General features: G+C 46.5%; 1 protein-coding gene across 1 annotated transcript in view; it reads right to left on the reverse strand.

The window, feature by feature from the left end:
• Positions 1 to 6578: 6578 nt before the first annotated feature.
• Positions 6579 to 19486, reverse strand: part of LOC126481747 (sulfate transporter-like) — a 152312-nt gene continuing 139404 nt past the window's right edge. The window contains exon 9 of the mRNA XM_050105702.1: positions 6579 to 7084. Coding sequence (XP_049961659.1) covers positions 6579 to 7084 — 506 coding nt within the window. The remainder of the gene's footprint in view (positions 7085 to 19486) is intronic.

Genomic DNA, 19486 nt, shown 5'->3' on the forward strand with positions numbered 1-19486 from the left:
GTCACTGTCACTCTTATCATCGTCAGTACCGGAGCTACTCGAGCTATATATGTCGGTCTGTTTTCATCTTCTCCACGTTCTGTATTGACAAGTACTTTTTTTAAATGTCGTTTTCTGACTTTTAAATGTTGTTAGTGACAGCGTGTAGTTGCGTCCATGTACGCGGGTTTCTCAGTGCTTCGTGTAGTGTAGTTTCCATTGTGTGTTCTATGTTGCGAAATAAGTGCCAGTATCTAACGCATTCCAGAAGGAAGAGTTTTGGAGAACCAGTTTTCCCACACGTCCATCGATTGTTTTCTGAGAGTGACACGCACTGCAACTGCGTGGCGTAAAGGCGATGTCAAGTCACATAATAAACCATGCCTCTCAAGGGTTGACATGGCGCGTCCGTAAGCACTCCCAGATACTGCGACGAAATGAATATGTTCGACGGCCCTTATCCCTCTCGTCGCACTCTTATTGCCGTGTGTCCACATGTGAATCGCCGGCTGCTGTGGCCGAGCGGTTCTAGGCGCTTCAGTCTGGGACCACGCGACCGTCGCGGTCACAGGCTCGAATCGTGCCTCGCGCATGGATGTGTGTGACGTCCTTAGGTTAGTTAGGTTTAAGTAGTTCTGAGTTCTAGGGAACTGATGACCTCAGATGTTAAGTCCCATAGTGCTCAGAGCCATTTGAACCACATGCAAATCTATTAGGTGGCACCTATCTTCTAAGTCCTGTCCAGTGATCCGCAACACTACCTCAGGTCTGGCCATCTTCTTCCAGATATTGCAGCCCGATAGCTGATGGTGATGTCGATTGGGGATATTCCATGCATCTCATACGGCGAATCGATTGATGCAGTGGCGAACACCCTAGATCATCTTTGTAGCACACGCTTCTGCGCCCTCCTAATAGTGATCCTGTTCATAACGAGAAAGAGGGTCTGTGCACATGGACTACCTGCAAGACTCAATCAATATCGACTCAGAAAGTGCACAGTGCTACATTCTTGTGTGTATGTCTGTATCGAGCCGAAACTATTGATCCTTTGCTCATGATTAGTGTTCGTTGAAGCTACGCTGTTCCTCAAATTGTACCACCAGACATCGAGTTGAAACTTCGCGTTTTGTGAAACTTCCTGACAGATTAAAACTGTGTCCCCGACCGAGACTCGAACTCGGGACCTTTGCCTTTCGCGGGCAACTGCTCTACCATCTGAGCTACCGAAGCACGAGTCACGCCCGGTACTCACAGCTTTACTTCTGCCAGTATCTCGTCTCCTACCTTCCAAACTTTACAGAAGCTCTCCTGCGAATCATATCAGCGCACACTCCGCTGCAGAGTGAAAATCTCATTCTGGAAACATCCCCCAGGCTGTGGCTAAGCCATGTCTCCGCAGTACACTTTCTTTCAGGAGTGCTAGTTCTGCAAGGTTCGCAGAAGAGCTTCTGTAAAGTTTGGAAGGTAGGAGACGAGATACTGGCAGAAGTAAAGCTGTGAGACCGGGCGTGAGTCGCGCTTCGGTAGCTCAGGTGGTAGAGCACTTGCCCGCGAAAGGCAAAGGTCCGGAGTTCGAGTCTCGGTCGGGCACACAGTTTTAATCTGCCAGTAAGTTTCATATCAGCGCACACTCCGCTGCAGAGTGAAAATCTCATTCGCGTTTTATGTTTTTGTTATTGGCTTTAACTGCCGGGTGCCTTAGTAGTGATCCTTTAAGCATTATGTATTGCGTTCCAAGTCCCTGACAACGTGACGAAACAAAGAGCATCCCTCCACCTCCCCGATTTTACTTTTAAGCCTAACTTGCAATGCGCTCTGGATCTCATGGGGGAAGAGAGCGAGCTAAGTTTCGCAGGATCTCTGTTTGCAAAATCCGTGCTGGTTTTTATAGAGGCAATGTTAATTTTCCAAATGCCTCATAATTCTTGGGCATAAAACATGTTCCATAACTCTACAACAGATTTACGTCAACGATATAGGTCGATGATTGTGTGAATCTGTCTTACTGCCTTTCTTAAGAACGGGGATGACCTGCAGTTTTTCCAGTCGATAGGCACCCTTGGTTGCAAATCCTTCCACTGGATTACCACATGGTATGGCGTGATCCAGACCACTTGTTTCCAGTTATCCACTGCCTCGTGATGTTGCTCTTTCCTCAACTGAACTGCCACTTAGCGCTGACTATTGAAATACGTGGTTTTTGAGGAGCGGCTATACCGTCCCCAGTGAAATACTAAGAAAAGACTTAAAAACAGTATTTACGAAGAAGAGACATTTAAAAACTGTAATAATTTCTCTGTGTAAGTTTCGAGGGCAAAGATGCGCTCGAAACGAAATAGTCTAAAGAAACAACAAGATGCGCTGTTTTGTTAATTTTTTAGTCGTCTTCACTTCTACTTCTTCTCTTGTCTTGGTTGCGTGTAGACGGACATCTTGCGAGTGCTGGCAAACGTAAGCATATTTTTACTAATGTAGCAGATAATATATTGATTTAATATTATTGTTCACTTTTAATTTGTAAGAAGTGATACCGATTTCATGTCCGCCTTCCTTGTATTAATCTGCGCCGGCCGTTGTGGCCGAGCGGTTCTTGGCGCTTCAGTCTGGAACCGCGCGACCGCTACGGTCGCAGGTTCGAATCCTGCCTCCGGCATAGATGTGTGTGATATCTTTAGGTTAGTTAGGTTTAAGTAGTTTTAAGTTCTAGGGGAGTGATGACCTCAGAAGTTAAGTCCCATAGTGCTCAGAGCCATTTGACCCATTTTGAATTAATCTGCATTCAAGTAATTTACAGTGCAACAATCGCAGTGGCCGATGCAGCCAACGACGCCATTACGTGGCGATATTAACTTATAAAAATAAGCGGAAGTGAAAACCTCGCCTGCTATTAACATAATATACATTTTTCTGCACAGCCGCCCAACGCTGCAGAAAATACGTAGCTTTAAGATTCTTATTTTCAGTACAACAGCCGAGAGCCAGAGCCAGGACTCCGACTACAATGCAATGGTTAACGGGAGTAAGAAGAAATAATTTCGCGCGCGTGTGGGCCGCAATTGTAATTAAAAACTAAAGATTTTTTGCTTTAAAGTGAACTGACTAGCCGAGAAAATTAATATGAAAAGTGTTACGTCTGCCACAAACGGCCCCTGCCAGGCAGACTACACTAAAGACACCCCTGTGTACCATATAACATACACAAGCACTTACAGGCGCAACCAAGAGGAAAACAATTCTTCATAATTAAACAGAACTTGCTAGAGACTAATGAGAACCTTTTTCTGCAGAGGTTGGCCCACAGACACAGGGAACTTGGAGTACCCCGCCGATCTCCGCCGGCTTTATAAGGCCAGCGCAGCAGCAGTACAGCCAGTTTCTCGCCGAGCTAGGACCAGCTCCGACGGACCTCACCGACGCTCTTGGTGAATAGTCATCTGCTTGTTATTTGTTTTCTTTGTGTGTATATAGTGATTGTTCGAGAAGTGTAGTTCGGTTTCAATAAACGACATTATACTGAGTGTTCTATAATACTGATTATTCTTCAAGAAGTTTATTCCATTGATCAACTCATATGCTCATGTTTTAAGATGCAGTGAGCCTTATGTCCATTAACGTAACAAATAATTTCCACATTGGAGATTAACATTGTTCAAATATGTGTGAAATCTTATGGGACTTAGCTGCTAAAGTCATCAGTCCCTAAGCTTACACTCTACTTTACCTAAATTATCCTAAGGACAAACAGACACACCCATGTCCGAGGGAGGACTCGAACATCCGCCGGGAGCAGCCGCACAGTCCATGACTGCAGCGCCTTAGACAGAAGATTAATATTACTTAAGAAAGAGACAACTGCACAACAGCATTTAATTGTAAATCAAAATTGAATGAAATATCATTTTCATTAAGGCCCACCACGTAAGTCGGCTACAGTCACCATTACCAGTCAATTTCTGTAGTAAATAATAAATTAAATTACAAAGGCCGACGGACGCGAGATGGCTCAACCAGTATTCTATTTTCCCTTTAACTCCCTACACACAGTCACTGCGCTGGCTGGACTGTTGGTAACACTCTGAAACTGACAGTAATTCCTTCAGCTGATTTCTTGAGACTTCTTACAACCACCCAACGCTTGATAGTCACTGTCCGTCCACTAGTACATGAGGTCTGTCTGGTCTTTATTTTGTTGCCGTCGTTTCTTTGCATCTCCGCAATCATCATCATCATCAGTAGTCGATCTGGGCAGTTTTAGAAGGGTCGTAACGTTCTTGATGAATTTTTTACTGAGGTGACATCTAGCGACTAGTCCACGTTCAAAGAGAATGAGCTCTCCTGACCGATTTTGCTGTTACTGCTTCTCTGCTGACAACAAGATCCTACCCGCCTCCTTTTATTCTAGTGGGTTCACTTCTTGCGACACCAAATTCGCTTCGCATAGGGGTGTCTATATGGTTTCTAACAGATGCTGTACTTGCAGCCCACTTAGAATAATATAAATGAGACTGATATTGAGCCGTGAAAATTTTTTTTACTTTTGAAGAGCGCGCCGCGGCGCGTAGTGTAAAGCAGTCGTCTTCCGTTTCTGGTGGTGGCCCCTCTGTGGCAATCGCAACTTTATTGCCTCCCTCTGGTGGGAAACGGGAAAAGTTGCCTGTTCACTTGCGTTTAAGGGGCTCTATGAGCTCGCCAGTGGGTCAGTCTGAGTCGGTGCAGTCTGGGCGAGTCTAGGCAATTAGACAGTCGGAGTGAGGCTAGGTCAGTCTCGCGTCAGCAGTTGCTGGTCTGTCTCTCATTTGCATTTGTGCGGCATTTAGTGTCTCTCTGTTGTCGGAGTGCTAGTATGTCTGTCGTTTGGATCAAACTTTGAAGCCAGAAAATGAGAGTCTTTCCACTCAGCCAGTAACAGAACTCAGCTAGTGGTCGACCGGTCGGGACTGAGTTCCGGCATCTCAGTCTGAGCGTTAGGCCGCCAGTCTGCTCGAGTTGCCCGGGCAACGGTCATTGGCGGTTGGATCGATCGGTTGGTCGGTCGCGCACTGAGACACAAGATGACTTGTCCGCCTTGAGCGTCGGCGCATGTGAGGTCCCCACGTGAGTCCAGTGGACAGTGCCGTATAGAAAGGGGCAGTGGCTTCCCGGTTGACACGAAAGCAACAGGAGCGAAACCACGACATCGGGCTGGCCGGTGCAAGCTGCGACTCCGTGAGACGGGAGATCGGCGCGCCTTCCTGCATCCGTTCAAGCGGCTGGCAGCGGACGGTTCGGGAGAGCGGTGGGAGTGGTGCACCAGGTCTTCGTTAGAAATCGCAGTTTATTAGAAGTGATTGGAGATATGTGAGGTCACCAGCCGCTTTGTTTTGGGGTCGTCCCACCATTCTTCTCCGTTTGCCCAACCGCGGGAAGGTGGTTATTTGTGAACTGGGTGGTCCGTTTTTCCCTTGTGGAATTCGGGAGGTTTAGAGCAATCTGCGGTTCGGGTTGGTTAGTAACAAGCCCCCCCCCCCCCCCCCGGTCAATCAATACGTTAATGGCCGCCTCTGTTATGTTTGTTGAATTCGGTGTTGTTAACGAATTTATTGTTTAAAGGCCGAATTCTTGAAATATGTTTTTATCTTGCCTATCATCTTGCGAGGTGGTATATGTGTAATGCAGAGCATGTAGTATATTTTATGTAAGTCTACATTTTATGGGTTTTATTTAAATAGTCATTTTAGGTTATAACGTTGCCACCCTTCCACCGTAAGAGTCCCTAAAAAAAAAACAAATTGCACTTTCGGTGGCAGATAATTTGAGTATTGTACCATTTCCATCCCTCTTACGGGGTGCATAGTTTACGTGTTTGTGTGAGTTGCTAAAAATTTAGTTTAAAGTAATCTGGTGTGTTGCAGATTTGCACCACCGTACTCTTTCAGAGGTCGTTGTGAGCGGTCGTGACTACGGCAGTGTTGAAATGGAGCAGGCAAGCTTCTCAGCCCAAAGGCCATACTGTTAATATTGTTCTTTCTGCCTCTAAATAAAATTGTAACTTGATGTTTCGAGGGTGCTTTTCCTGCTTTTAATTTTATATCTGTTTCTGAAAAAGCTTTTAGGAATAAAATTCACATTTGTTAAAAGTAATTTCATTTTCCATCAGTTACTTCGTGACAACTACTTCCACGGTCACCTAGTGTGATTAAATGTGTTAATGTTCTTGATGAATCGCTAGTAAATAAAGTAAATTCTATAAGAAAAGATTTTGAAAGTGTAAATTTACGGTTCAGATATCAGATTAACAAGACATATGAACTTTTCTCTATAAACTTTATTTTGCTTCCAAGGGTATAAATTTCATTAGTCAAAAGTCTTGCTGTACATGAAGTCGCTAATACAGTTTCTTTCTAAACCAAATTATCTAAAATGTTACAAAGGTAAACATTATAAAAATAGGCTTCTTATATTCGAAATATACGGAACTACAAAGGAATCCATACAGTCCGTAACTGATCCTCGAACGGGAGTCTTTCTCTTCTGCGGATAACCGACGGTTATTCCCTCCAGAACCGACGCTGCCCCGTTATTCAGTGATGCCCGTTATACGTGATTATAGCCAGACATCAGTCTTCTCCTTCTTCTTCCCTGACCCCGCCGATCATCCGCACGGCGGCGTCCACGCTGAGCACCGACTCGAGCGAGTAGAGGGGCTGCTGCAGCACGAGCACCACGGTGACGTCGATGGCCTCGTAGATGGCGGCGAGCAGCTCGAGGCTCCTGGCGGACGAGAAGTCGCAGGAGGTGACGGTGGAGAGGTCGAGCACGACGTGCGTGAGGCGGCGCGGCTGCGGCGCGGCGCCGGCCCGCACGCGCCACTGCGGCGTCGCCGCCTGCTCGGCGCGCTCCAGCAGGTCGCGCTGCTGGGCAGAGTCCGGCTCGGCGGCCAGCGCCAGCCGCTGCAGCTCCAGCACCCTGGCCGGCTCCACGCCCACCGCGCCGAACACCTGCTCGCGCAGCTCGTCCCGGCTGGGGAACGCCAGCGCCGCGCCGGCCAGCAGCCGCACTACGCGCACGCCGGGCCGCTCCACGGCGGCCGCGTTGCCGTCCAGTTCCACGTACGCCGGGGGCCCTGCGCGTACAGTGACCGTACAAAGTGAGCGAGCACTCAGAAGCGCAAAACGAGAATTGTGTCAGCAACATCTCTTTGCACTTCGAGTCACACGATTCTGGGATGGCGCTCGTATAGCGCTTAGCGTATTTTGAGAATTATTACTTTGTTCCTCCTTTCAAGACACAAACGTCCATAATGCCAATTCCCACACCTTCTACCCCTCTGCAGGTGTGCTACAGGGCTCTGTCCTCTCCTCTCCCCTCTCCTCTACCTCCTGTACACGGCAGATATGCCCCCCCCCCCTCCAGTACACCTCTTGCAATATGTCGATGACACCGCATTCCTCGCCCTCGCTCCTACCCTCCAACGGTCCCAACGCCTTCTCCAGAATCACCTTGACCTTTTTTCCACATGGTGTAACCAGTGGCTCCTGACAATCAATCCTTCCAAGACCCATGCAATCATCGTAGGTCGTACCACTCGCTCCTTCCGGCTCCTGAATTTCTTCCTTACCATCTGCGCCCATCCTGTCCGCCTCTCCCCCAGTCTCACCTACCTTGGCCTCACCATTGACCGTCACCTCACCTGGATCCCTCATCTCCGCTCCATCCAATCCAAAGCCCACAACCGCCTCCTACTCCTCAAACTCCTCTCTGGCTGGAAATGGGGGTTGCACCCCTCTACCATCCTCCACACCTACAAATACTTAATCCGTCCCATCCTCTGTTATGCCAGTCCCGCCTGGATAACTGCCCCCCCCCCCACAAATTCTATAAGTCCCTCCAGATCCTTGAGCGTCATGCACTCCGCCTTGCCTTCCATATACGCCTCCTGTCCCCCATGCGGATCCTCTATGACCTCATTCCTTTCCCCAATCTGCTCCTATTCCTCGAACATATCCGCATACTCTACACCGCCCGCCACCTTGATCCCCTTCACCCCCTGGTTGCTCCTCTCCTCTCCCATCCCCGCCCCCTGCCACGTCTTCACCGTTGTGTCCCCCCTACCCTCCATCTCTACACCCTACATCTCCTTTCCCAAGGTCGCTTCCATCAACTCCCCCTCCCGGATGATGCCCTGTCTCCCTCCATTTATCCCTCCTACATCCCTCCTATCAACTCTGATCCTCACCCCCACTCCTTTCCTCTGGCCTTTCCCTGGGCTCCCTCTCCCCCCTTCCATCCTGTGTTTCTCCCCACCAAACCTCTCCCTACCTCCCTTCTCCCCCCCCCCCCCCCGAGTCCTTTTGTCTTTCCGTCCTCTGCCTTCCCCACTCCCTGTCACGTCTGCCCAGCACCCCCCACCCCTCTTATGGGTCCTCATCCTCCATGGCCTCCTTCCCCCCTCCCCCCCCTTCGTTTTTCCTCTCCTTCCCCCCTTTTATTTTTCCCATCATCTCTCCAGTTTCCCCCACATGCTCTTGGCTGTGGTATGTCATATTTTAGTGCAGTGTTCCAATGACTGTTCAGTGTTGTTTCGTCTTTTCCCGTGTTGCGAACAGAAACCATGCTGTCGCTGGGTGTGAATTTTATGTCTTTTGCGAACAGAAACCAGACTGTCGCCGTTTTCTTTTTTTAATTGTCTGTCTAGTATTTTACCTGTCTGCTTCATCTGTATTTTATTAGTATCATCATCCCTTTGTTCTACGTTTTAAGTTCTACGATTTTTTCGCCATGTTACCATTTGTCTTCGATTTTGTCACCTGGTTTTTATTATATATTATCTTATCCTTTTCTTAAAACAAAGTCTATTGGCTGAAGAGTGGCATACTAAGCTGCTGCCAGCCCGCCCCCTTCGGGGGGGATTCGAAATTCATTAATGAAAAAAAAATTCAAGACACTCTCCTCTCCCATCTGCGCCCCCCGCCACGCCTTCACTGTTGTGTTCCCCCTACCCTCAATCTCTACACCATCATCTCCTTTCCCAAGGTGGCTTCCATCAACTCCCCCTCCCGGATGATGCCCTCTCTCCCTCCATTTAACCCTCCTATCAACTCTGATCCTCACCCCCCCTTCTTTCCTCCATCCTTTTCTTAGGCTCCCTCTTCCCCCCTTCCATCCTCTTTTTCCCCACCTACCCTCTCTCTGCCCCCCTTCTCACCACAAAAGTCCCTTTTGCATTTCCGCCCCTCTGCCTTTTCCCATTCCCTCTCGCGTCTGCCCTGCCCCTCCCCCCCCTTATGAGTCCTCTCCCTCCTTTGGTTCCCCCCTCCTTTCGTTTTTCCTCTCCTCCCTCATTGTTTTCCCCCTCATCTGTCCAGGTCCACCTCCCATCTGCCCTAAGCTATGATGTGTCCTCTTTGTGCCGACGTTTTAGTGCAGTGTTTACAGAGAGTTTTCACTGTTGTGTGTCTTTTCCGATGTGTTGCGAACGGCCATTATACTGTCGCTGGGTGTGATTTTATACACTCCTGGAAATTGAAATAAGAACACCGTGAATTCATTGTCCCAGGAAGGGGAAACTTTATTGACACATTCCTGGGGTCAGATACATCACATGATCACACTGACAGAACCACAGGCACATAGACACAGGCAACAGAGCATGCACAATGTCGGCACTAGTACAGTGTATATCCACCTTTCGCAGCAATGCAGGCTGCTATTCTCCCATGGAGACGATCGTAGAGATGCTGGATGTAGTCCTGTGGAACGGCTTGCCATGCCATTTCCACCTGGCGCCTCAGTTGGACCAGCGTTCGTGCTGGACGTGCAGACCGCGTGAGACGACGCTTCATCCAGTCCCAAACATGCTCAATGGGGGACAGATCCGGAGATCTTGCTGGCCAGGGTAGTTGACTTACACCTTCTAGAGCATGTTGGGTGGCACGGGATACATGCGGACGTGCATTGTCCTGTTGGAACAGCAAGTTCCCTTGCCGGTCTAGGAATGGTAGAACGATGGGTTCGATGACGGTTTGGATGTACCATGCACTATTCAGTGTCCCCTCGACGATCACCAGTGGTGTACGGCCAGTGTAGGAGATCGCTCCCCACACCATGATGCCGGGTGTTGGCCCTGTGTGCCTCGGTCGTATGCAGTCCTGATTGTGGCGCTCACCTGCACGGCGCCAAACACGCATACGACCATCATTGGCACCAAGGCAGAAGCGAATCGCATCGCTGAAGACGACACGTCTCCATTCGTTCCTCCATTCACGCCTGTCGCGACACCACTGGAGGCGGGCTGCACGATGTTGGGGCGTGAGCGGAAGACGGCCTAACGGTGTGCGGGACCGTAGCCCAGCTTCATGGAGACGGTTGCGAATGGTCCTCGCCGATACCCCAGGAGCAACAGTGTCCCTAATTTGCTGGGAAGTGGCGGTGCGGTCCCCTGCGGCACTGCGTAGGATCCTACGGTCTTGGCGTGCATCCGTGCGTCGCTGCGGTCCGGTCCCACGTCGACGGGCACGTGCACCTTCCGCCGACCACTGGCGACAACATCGATGTACTGTGGAGACCTCACGCCCCACGTGTTGAGTAATTCGGCGGTACGTCCACCCGGCCTCCCGCATGCCCACTATACGCCCTCGCTCAAAGTCCGTCAACTGCACATACGGTTCACGTCCATGCTGTCGCGGCATGCTACCAGTGTTAAAGACTGTGATGGAGCTCCGTATGCCACGGCAAACTGGCTGACACTGACGGCGGCGGTGCACAAATGCTGCGCAGCTAGCGCCATTCGACGGCCAACTCCGCGGTTCCTGGTGTGTCCGCTGTGTCGTGCGTGTGATCATTGCTTGTACAGCCCTCTCGCAGTGTCCGGAGCAAGTATGGTGGGTCTGACACACCGGTGTCAATGTGTTCTTTTTTCCATTTCCAGGAGTGTATCTCTTGCGAACAGAAACCAGACTGTCGATATGTTTTTTTTTAAATTGTCTGTCTACTATGTTACCTGTCTGCATCCTGTGTATTTTATCCGCTTTGCCAACCCTTTGCTTTATGTTTTAACTTTCCACAATTTCCGCCGTTCTACAATTTAAGTCCCCGTTTTAACGCCTGCTTTCATTGTTTCTTAACTTCTCCTTACGTTTTAAAAAGTCTGGAGACTGCAGAGCAGCGTATTAAGCTGCTGCCAGCCCGCCCTCCTTCGGGGGTAATCGAAATATAATAAAGGAAAAATTCAAGACACTGTCCATTCCGTTCAACTGTTCTTTATAAAACCCCGACGACCCCCCTAAAAGTCGATTAAGACAGAATATCATAACACGAAGTAGGGAAGAGTTATCTTGGCAAATACGACATGTTTGCCGATAACCTAACACCAAGACGTTTTGATAACAACATCATTATACATCACTGAGAGTTTTTGTTATGAAAAGAGGAGGAAGAAACCTCAGATTTAATTAATGGACAAATATCCAAGTGATAATTGCAATTAATATCTTGAAAACTAAGTCCAAGGTGATGTTAGTCAGAGAGAACTTTTATGTGGAAGAGAGCTGTATGCGCAACGAAGAAATTCAATGCGCCTACAATTCTCTTTCACAGATGAAATCGCTTGCTAGCTCTCGTCCTGTAAAGACGTACGAGAACAATCCTTGTCTTAGTTATTGAGAGTACGGAACGCGACGAGATTGTTTTACGTTCAGAATTGTTTCTTCCGTGACGTGATTCACGAACTTCAGAAACTGATTTTCTAAGCAGAGACAGGAACAGATAGACGCGTTTAACTGTGCATAAGGGATTGATTGAACTTTATTGACGAAACTAGTGAATATGGGACCTGACTTTCAAATAGTTGGAACTAAAAGAAGAGTGGATAGTATATCAAAGGACTACACTCAATTACTCTCGAGTAGGACACAATTACACGACTTCACGAAGATAATACAATTACGCTGAAGGGTCAAGTTGTCGTAATTGTCAAGAAACTTAATTTTAATGTAACTGACTTTACCAACCAACTGCGTGTGCGTGTGGAGCGAAAGTTATAAAGTATTTACTGTCCAAGGAACAATACACTGTTCGTTCCAAGTGAAATATCAAGCGTTGACTATATTATTAAGTGATTTAATCAATGATAGTTAACCAACGACTGTTCAGCAGGGACAATTTAATCTGAATATCAAAGTACCTACTTCATTAATTAAAAAGAGAACTTTTGAAATTTTTTTTAACATTACAGCGTAGGTTTACTCAGACGTGATCAAAGAGTATCTGTTGATCTCGCTTCATACAGGTTCAACAACTCCATAGCAACGAGACAACAACCTAAGAGAAGACTGATAATTACAATGTTTCCTCGTAGGTGGTGGTGTGTACCATGCGGATGAGATAAGATTTAAGAACTACTGCATATCCGGGCAATGAGTCATTCAATCTTAAATCACAAGAAGCATCCATCGTACGAGTTCGCATTTCTGTTTCCCGTTCACCAACGGGGACCTACGTCATCGCGCATCGTGTCTCAACTCCACTGCGAGAGCTGTGGCAGCAGCAGCTCTACGGCGTCGACAATATCAGCACGCGGCTGGAGTGCGGAGACGCCACATCTTCCAAGTCCTTTGCTGTCTCTGACAGAATTACAATGTCATCGGCGCACCTTATGTGTAGTCGAATTAAGTTGGGTGATGCTGAGGGAATTAGATTAGGGAATGAGACACTTAAACTAGTAAAGGAGTTTTTCTATTTGGGGAGCAAAATAACTGATGATGGTCGAAGTAGAGAGGATATAAAATGTAGAATGGCAATGGCAAGGAAAGCGTTTCTCAAGAAGAGAAATTTGTTAACATCGAGTATAGATTTAAGAGTCAGGAAATCGTTTCTGAGAGTATTTGTATGGAGTGTAGCCATGTATGGAAGTGAAACATGGACGATAAATAGTTTGGACAAGAAGAGAATAGAAGCTTTCGAAGTGTGGTGCTACAGAAGAATGCTGAAGATTAGATGGGTAGATCACATAACTAATGAGGAGGTATTGAATAGAATTGGGGAGAAGAGGAGTTTGTGGCACAACTTGACTAGAAGAAGGGATCGGTTGGTAGGACATGTTCTGAGGCATCAAGGGATCACCAATTTAGTATTGCTGGGCAGCATGGAGGGTAAAAATCGTAGAGGGAGACCAAGGGATGAGTACACTAAGCAGATTCAGAAGGATGCAGGCTGCAGTACATACTGGGAGATGAAGGAGCTTGCACAGGATTGAGTAGCATGGTGAGCTGCATCAAACCAGTCTCAGGACTGAAGACCACAACAACAACATACTTCGTTCCTACTGACTGATTACCTTCAGAAGTACCCTGAAACTATGTATACACGGTTTAAAGACGTATTAACAATTTGATAGCTGGAACTAAATTTAGCTTTAAGCTGAGAAGAGCAATGTTATTGTGCTTTCTTGCCACACTACCTTTGCTCAGATTCCACTTGTTTTACATTTCTTTGGTAACGATATAAGAGGTGACAGCCAACAATATTGTCTTACGTTCTCTGATACATTTACCTCTATTGTGGAATTTCTGCTCTAATTAATTACGTAACATTGTACAAGGTAACGAAGTGTCATGAAGAAACAACGAATTTGGAACTACGAACTTATTACAGAAAATACAGTACGCGATTTGCACCACCTACTTGTCCATTAATATTTTGAATTTTTCATTATTTACTGTTCTGCTTTTTACAGACAAGTGTCTACAACATACCACCTACTGCACTCCGCTGACTGAAGCCCTCGTGAGTTCAACTCGATTTCTAAACTGAAGGAAACACTTCACGTCATTCGCTTCGGAACTGCTACAATTTCGTCGGGCAATAGACAGCGCCGCTTGAACTGTCAACCAACTGGCACTGCTAAGAGTGTCCTACGATTTCCACATCGCTGGCACCGGGCTATACACAATACTGGTAACTCCTTTGAAGATCAGTAAAACTTTTAAACAAGTATCTATTTTGTAAGAGCTGCAAAAAATGGTAGCCACTATTAAAGTTCCAAACCCCGTATTAGGATCTCTGAAAATTGATCGTAATTTAACGGAATTATGAGTCAAACTTGACTGTGGAGTGCTGTAAAGTCATAACTTGTGAATTCCGGATTTTCTGTGCAAACTGCGACTTAATGAATAACTAAATTCGGCGCAGTATACAGGGTGATTCAAAAAGAATACCACAACTTTAGGAATTTAAAACTCTGCAACGACAAAAGGCAGAGCTAAGCACTATCTGTCGGCGAATTAAGGGAGCTATAAAGTTTCATTTAGTTGTACATTTGTTCGCTTGAGGCGCTGTTGATGCTAAGATGGCGACCGCTCAACAGAAAGCTTTTTGTGTTATTGAGTACGGCAGAAGTGAATCGACGACAGTTGTTCAGCGTGCATTTCGAACGAAGTATGGTGTTAAACCTCCTGATAGGTGGTGTATTAAACGTTGGTATAAACAGTTTACAGAGAATGGGTGTTTGTGCAAAGGGAAAAGTTCTGGACGGCCGAGAACGAGTGATGAAAATGTAGCACGCATCCAGCAAGCATTTGTTCGCAGCCCAGGAAAATCGACTCGCAGAGCTAGCAGAGAGCTGCAAATTCCACAATCAACTTTATGGAGAGTCCTACGAAAAAGGTTAGTTATGAAACCTTATGTCTGAAATTGGTTCAAGCACTGTCTGCAGCTGATAAGATGGATCGGCCGCCAGGCAGCCCGTGACAGAGCACTTCATCACTGGTCTCCAAGATGCCCTGATCTTACCCCCTGCGATTTTTCTTAAGGGGATATGTTAAGGATATGGTGTTTCGGCCACCTCTCCCAGCCACCATTGATGATTTGAAACGAGAAATAACAGCAGCTATCCAAACTGTTACGCCTGATATGCTACAGAGAGTGTGGAACGAGTTGGAGTATCGAGTTGATATTGCTGGGGTGTCTGGAGGGGGCCATATTGAACATCTCTGAACTTGTTTTTGAGTGAAAAAAACCTTTTTAAATACTCTTTGTAATTATGTATAATAGAAGGTTATATTATGTTTCTTTCATTAAATACACATTTTTAAAGTTGTGATATTCTTTTTGAATCACCCTGTATTTTGAGAGCCTGGACCATGAATTGAAAGGGATCGGGTTGTGGAATATTTTAGCGAGTAGTCATAAACACAGGACATCCGCTCGTAAGATTTTCGGAAACAGTATTGGTTCAATGCCATAAGCTGATTATTAATAGAGATTGTCTTTGCATGTGGATAACTTCAGATTAGTGGGGACTTCGTGGTTATTATGTGTCAAAGGAGTAACAATACATCGTTATGTTCGTTCGAAAACTATTCGTCATTTAAAAGCAAAGTTAACCTGACAATAGAAAACTTTTGACGCACCCTATACAATCGTTTAGTGTTCTACGACACATCATCCAGTCGAGAATCATTAGTCCTTTCCTAACAGGGTAGGGGTGAGTACTGGCGCAGAAAAAGTTATTACTAAAAGGTGAATGGCCATTCATAAGTCACACTCACCCCTGAGTGCACAATGTCCAACGTTTTGCGATAGTGTCAAGAGCGTAGCGACTGGATCAATGAAGTGTGGAACCGTGTGCTATTTACGGATGAGAACCGATTGAGTCTGCGTAGTGATTCTAGACGTACCCTCATATGGCGACTGATGGGAACAGACAGCGCACCAAGGAAAACTGTCGAACGTAATTGATTTGATGATCGAGGTATTATGTTGTGAGGAGGCATAACGTTGCATGGACGTACTGACCTCCAGATCTTTGAGCAAGGTCAGTTATTGTGAGACTCTGCTCCTTCCCCACGTGCGGCTTTTCAGGGGGGCGAATTCAGCCCTGACTTCATTTTTATGGATGACGAGGCGCCACAGCATCGAGCACCGCAGATGGAGAAGCTGTTCGAAAAAGAGGATATTCTAAAACGGACTGGTCTGTCCGTTTCCCCGACTTCAGTCCCATGGAGCACATGTGGGACATGTTGAGGAGGCGTACTGCAGCACATCCACATGAACCAGCCGTCTGCCGCGATGGTGGAGGAACGGAAAGTCATGCGACAGGAGCTGCTTACCAACTTTAGGACCAGCATGGGGGCACGTCGCAGAACATGCACTGCTGCCCGATGTGATCACACACCCTATTAAGATCCATGTCCCTCTTCTGCATTGACCAGGGCACCATAGTAAATCAATGTAATCTCGGTGTAATTATCAAAATCGAATAAAAGTGTCATTTCTGCTCCACCCATTGCGAATTTCTTTCAGTGGTCTTGTGTGCCATATTGTAAGAGTTTTTCTATATAAGGGCCAAGTTTCAGCGAGCAGTGAGTGTCATCATGCGAAAGTTACTTATGCATACGCGAGTATATAACGCTCATTTAGTCCACTTGGATGATAGATAGGCCGGCCGAAGTGGCCGTGCGGTTAAAGGCGCTGTAGTCTGGAACCGCAAGACCGCTACGGTCGCAGGTTCGAATCCTGCCTCGGGCATGGATGTTTGTGATGTCCTTAGGTTAGTTAGGTTTAACTAGTTCTAAGTTCTAGGGGACTAATGACCTCAGCAGTTGAGTCCCATAGTGCTCAGAGCCATTTGAACCATTTTGATGATAGATAGATAGATATTCAGCGATCACAGGCCCTGCAGACAACGCGCTGCTTCCACAAACTGCCTCAATGCCTTCCTATTTTGTGGCCGGTTCCTCCTGGTGTCTTCAATTCCCAGGGCCGCTAGGTCCTTCGCCAGGTCGTCCATCCAGCGCTGCCTTGGTCGTCCAATGGGGCGTTTGGTGTTTGGTTTCCCCGCTAGTGCCATCTTCGCCTGTCTTCCTTCTGGCATACGGGCTACGTGGCCCACCCGTTGTATTCTGTTCCTCTTTATCTTCTGCAGGATAGCTGGTTGTCGCATCAGAAGGTAGATTTCCTCGTTTTTCCTCCTCCTCCATTCTCCATTATCTAAAACTGGTCCCCATATCTTCCTCATTACCCTTCTTTCAAATATTAATAGTTCTTCCATTTCTCGCTTAGTCATGCTCCATGTCTCTGAACTTTACATTACTGCTGGGCATATCACTGTGTTGTAGATTTTCATCTTAGCGTTCACTGATATCGATTTGGAGCCAAGCGTCTCTCTAAGGGAATGCATGCATTTCGTTCCCACTGCTATTCTTTCCTTGATTTTCGTTTCTATGTTGCAGTCCGTGGTAAACCAAGATCCCAAGTATTTTAAGCGGTCTACTCTCTTGAACCTCTTGCCATCATTCTCATAGATGATCTTATCAGAATTGCGTGACCTGTTCTGTGTTCGCATATTTAGATAATCCTGAGATATTCAACCGTTCCAGAAGATTATTTCAATGAACTGGACAGCAGTGGCTGGAGGAAGAGGAATCTGCGAGCGCTAAAACGGAATAAAGTTTCGTGAATAGAGGAACTAGTCAGAAATAGTCATTGCACCATGCTTTTGAGAAGTTCGTTACATATTTAAACGATTTGTTGCACATATGAACGTCAGTGTGTAGTTTCCACTATGCACAGATTCATTTCTACGCCACCTACAAACTACAGTAGAAAAAAATTTATGTCTCCAATCAGACGCGATTCATATATACCCAAAATACAGCGTAACTAAAAGGTTATACAGGTACACTCATGTTCAGAAAAAAAACGAACACCTTGAAGGACTAGAGATAGAACGTTCATATTCACAGGACATTTACATTAGTATGTTCTGCTGAAATGATTAGCATTTCAGTAACCTCGGTTCAGCATGTGTCCTGTTGCCTAGTAGGCACAGGATTTGCTTGAGTCCTGATAACCTGTTCAATGCGTGATGGCATCGACGCGAATAAGGCGCGAATGGCGTCCTGTGGTATAGACACCGACGCCGCATTCACCTGGTTCCAAGGTCCGTCTCCGGTCCTTGGCATCGGGTCACAACGCTGCACCCATCGTTTCACCATATTCCACACATTTTCACTTGGCGACGAGTCCGGCGATGTGGTGGGCCACAGTAAAAAAAGTTGACATCTTGTGACGCCAAGCAGGCAAGAATTTGTGCATCAACATGTGGTCGTGCATTGTCTTGCGGAAGAACGGCGCCTAGGGTGTTGTGCATAAACGGTATGGCTACGGGTCGCAGCGTGTCACTGACGTAGCTCTCACTGGTCACAGCGCCCTGGACACGCACCATTGTTGTACCCAATGGCACCCCACACCATAGGGCCTTGAATTGGCGCTGTACGTCTTGTCCGAATGCAGTAACTGTGGTACCGCTCCTCCTGTTCGCGGCGAACAGAACATGGATTCGTCCGAAAACACTATCTGATGCCATTCCTGTCCCCAGCAACATCGTTCTCTGCACCATTTCCGTCTAGCATGTTTCGGAATATTCGTCAACGGGAGGTGGAGAGGTGGACGTGAAGTTTGTTACAGCGTTGCATTTATAAGAAAACTGCAACCTTTTCCTCTACTCACACTCCATCCTGCGAACTTCAGATTATTGGACAACAGGCAGATTGAATATTCCAAGACTTCCCAAAAGTGTTTGATACAGAGCCACACTGCACACTGTTAACATAGGTCTGAGTATGCAGAATAGTTACAGAGACATGTGAGTGGCTCGAAGACTTAATGCAATACGTTGTCCTGGACGACGAGAGTTCATCAGAGACAGGGATAGTGTCGAGATAGTATCATAGTATCGCTTGCGTTCTCTGTATACATACACGATCTGAGGAAAACCGTGGGCAGCAATTGCTACTATTTGCTGATGATGCTGTGGTGTATGGGATGGTGTAGTGTAGAGTGAGTGTAGCAGGATGCAAAATGACTTAGAGAAAATTTCTAGTTGGTGTGACGAATGGTGGCTTGCTCCAGAGCTCGAAAAATTTACTGTGTGGTTATAATTAAACTTTCGCTACTTGAGAGGGCTCCCATTAATTTTTGTGGAAACATTTTTAAGCACATGCGGAAGAGACATAACGTCGATGAAGAAACAATACCGCGTAACTGACAAATTGCAAATTTTTCGTTTTTCAGTCATATGATGTCGTTGACCGTACGCACATCTGCTATTAACGCCATAATGCCGAATTTTTAATTATTTACCATGAAAAAAATTATCCAAAACAATACCGCCTATGTGACACAGCAAATAAACAGATGGCAATACCGCAGAACTGTAGAGAATTAAATACCGCGTATCTACAATCTATGGATACTGTAAACAATACAGTGCAGCCACAGCACATTGTTACTGCCTTATTACGTATTTAACAGTGCTCGAAAGTAGTTCCATGCTTGTAGCTTCATTCGTGATAATGGACAGCGATATAGATGACGATCTTTTTACTGAAGAAGAAATCGTTTCTCAGCTTATGAAATCGGAGAATTGTTCCGGAGAGTGACTGACAGCGGTAAGAAACTTGTTTTATTATTCATCTTTGTTAGTAGCACCGCAAGTGTCTTATTGTGATATAAATCAGAACGCCCC

The sequence above is a fragment of the Schistocerca serialis genome, chromosome 5 (assembly GCF_023864345.2).
Source record: "Schistocerca serialis cubense isolate TAMUIC-IGC-003099 chromosome 5, iqSchSeri2.2, whole genome shotgun sequence".
NCBI lineage: Eukaryota > Metazoa > Arthropoda > Insecta > Orthoptera > Acrididae > Schistocerca > Schistocerca serialis.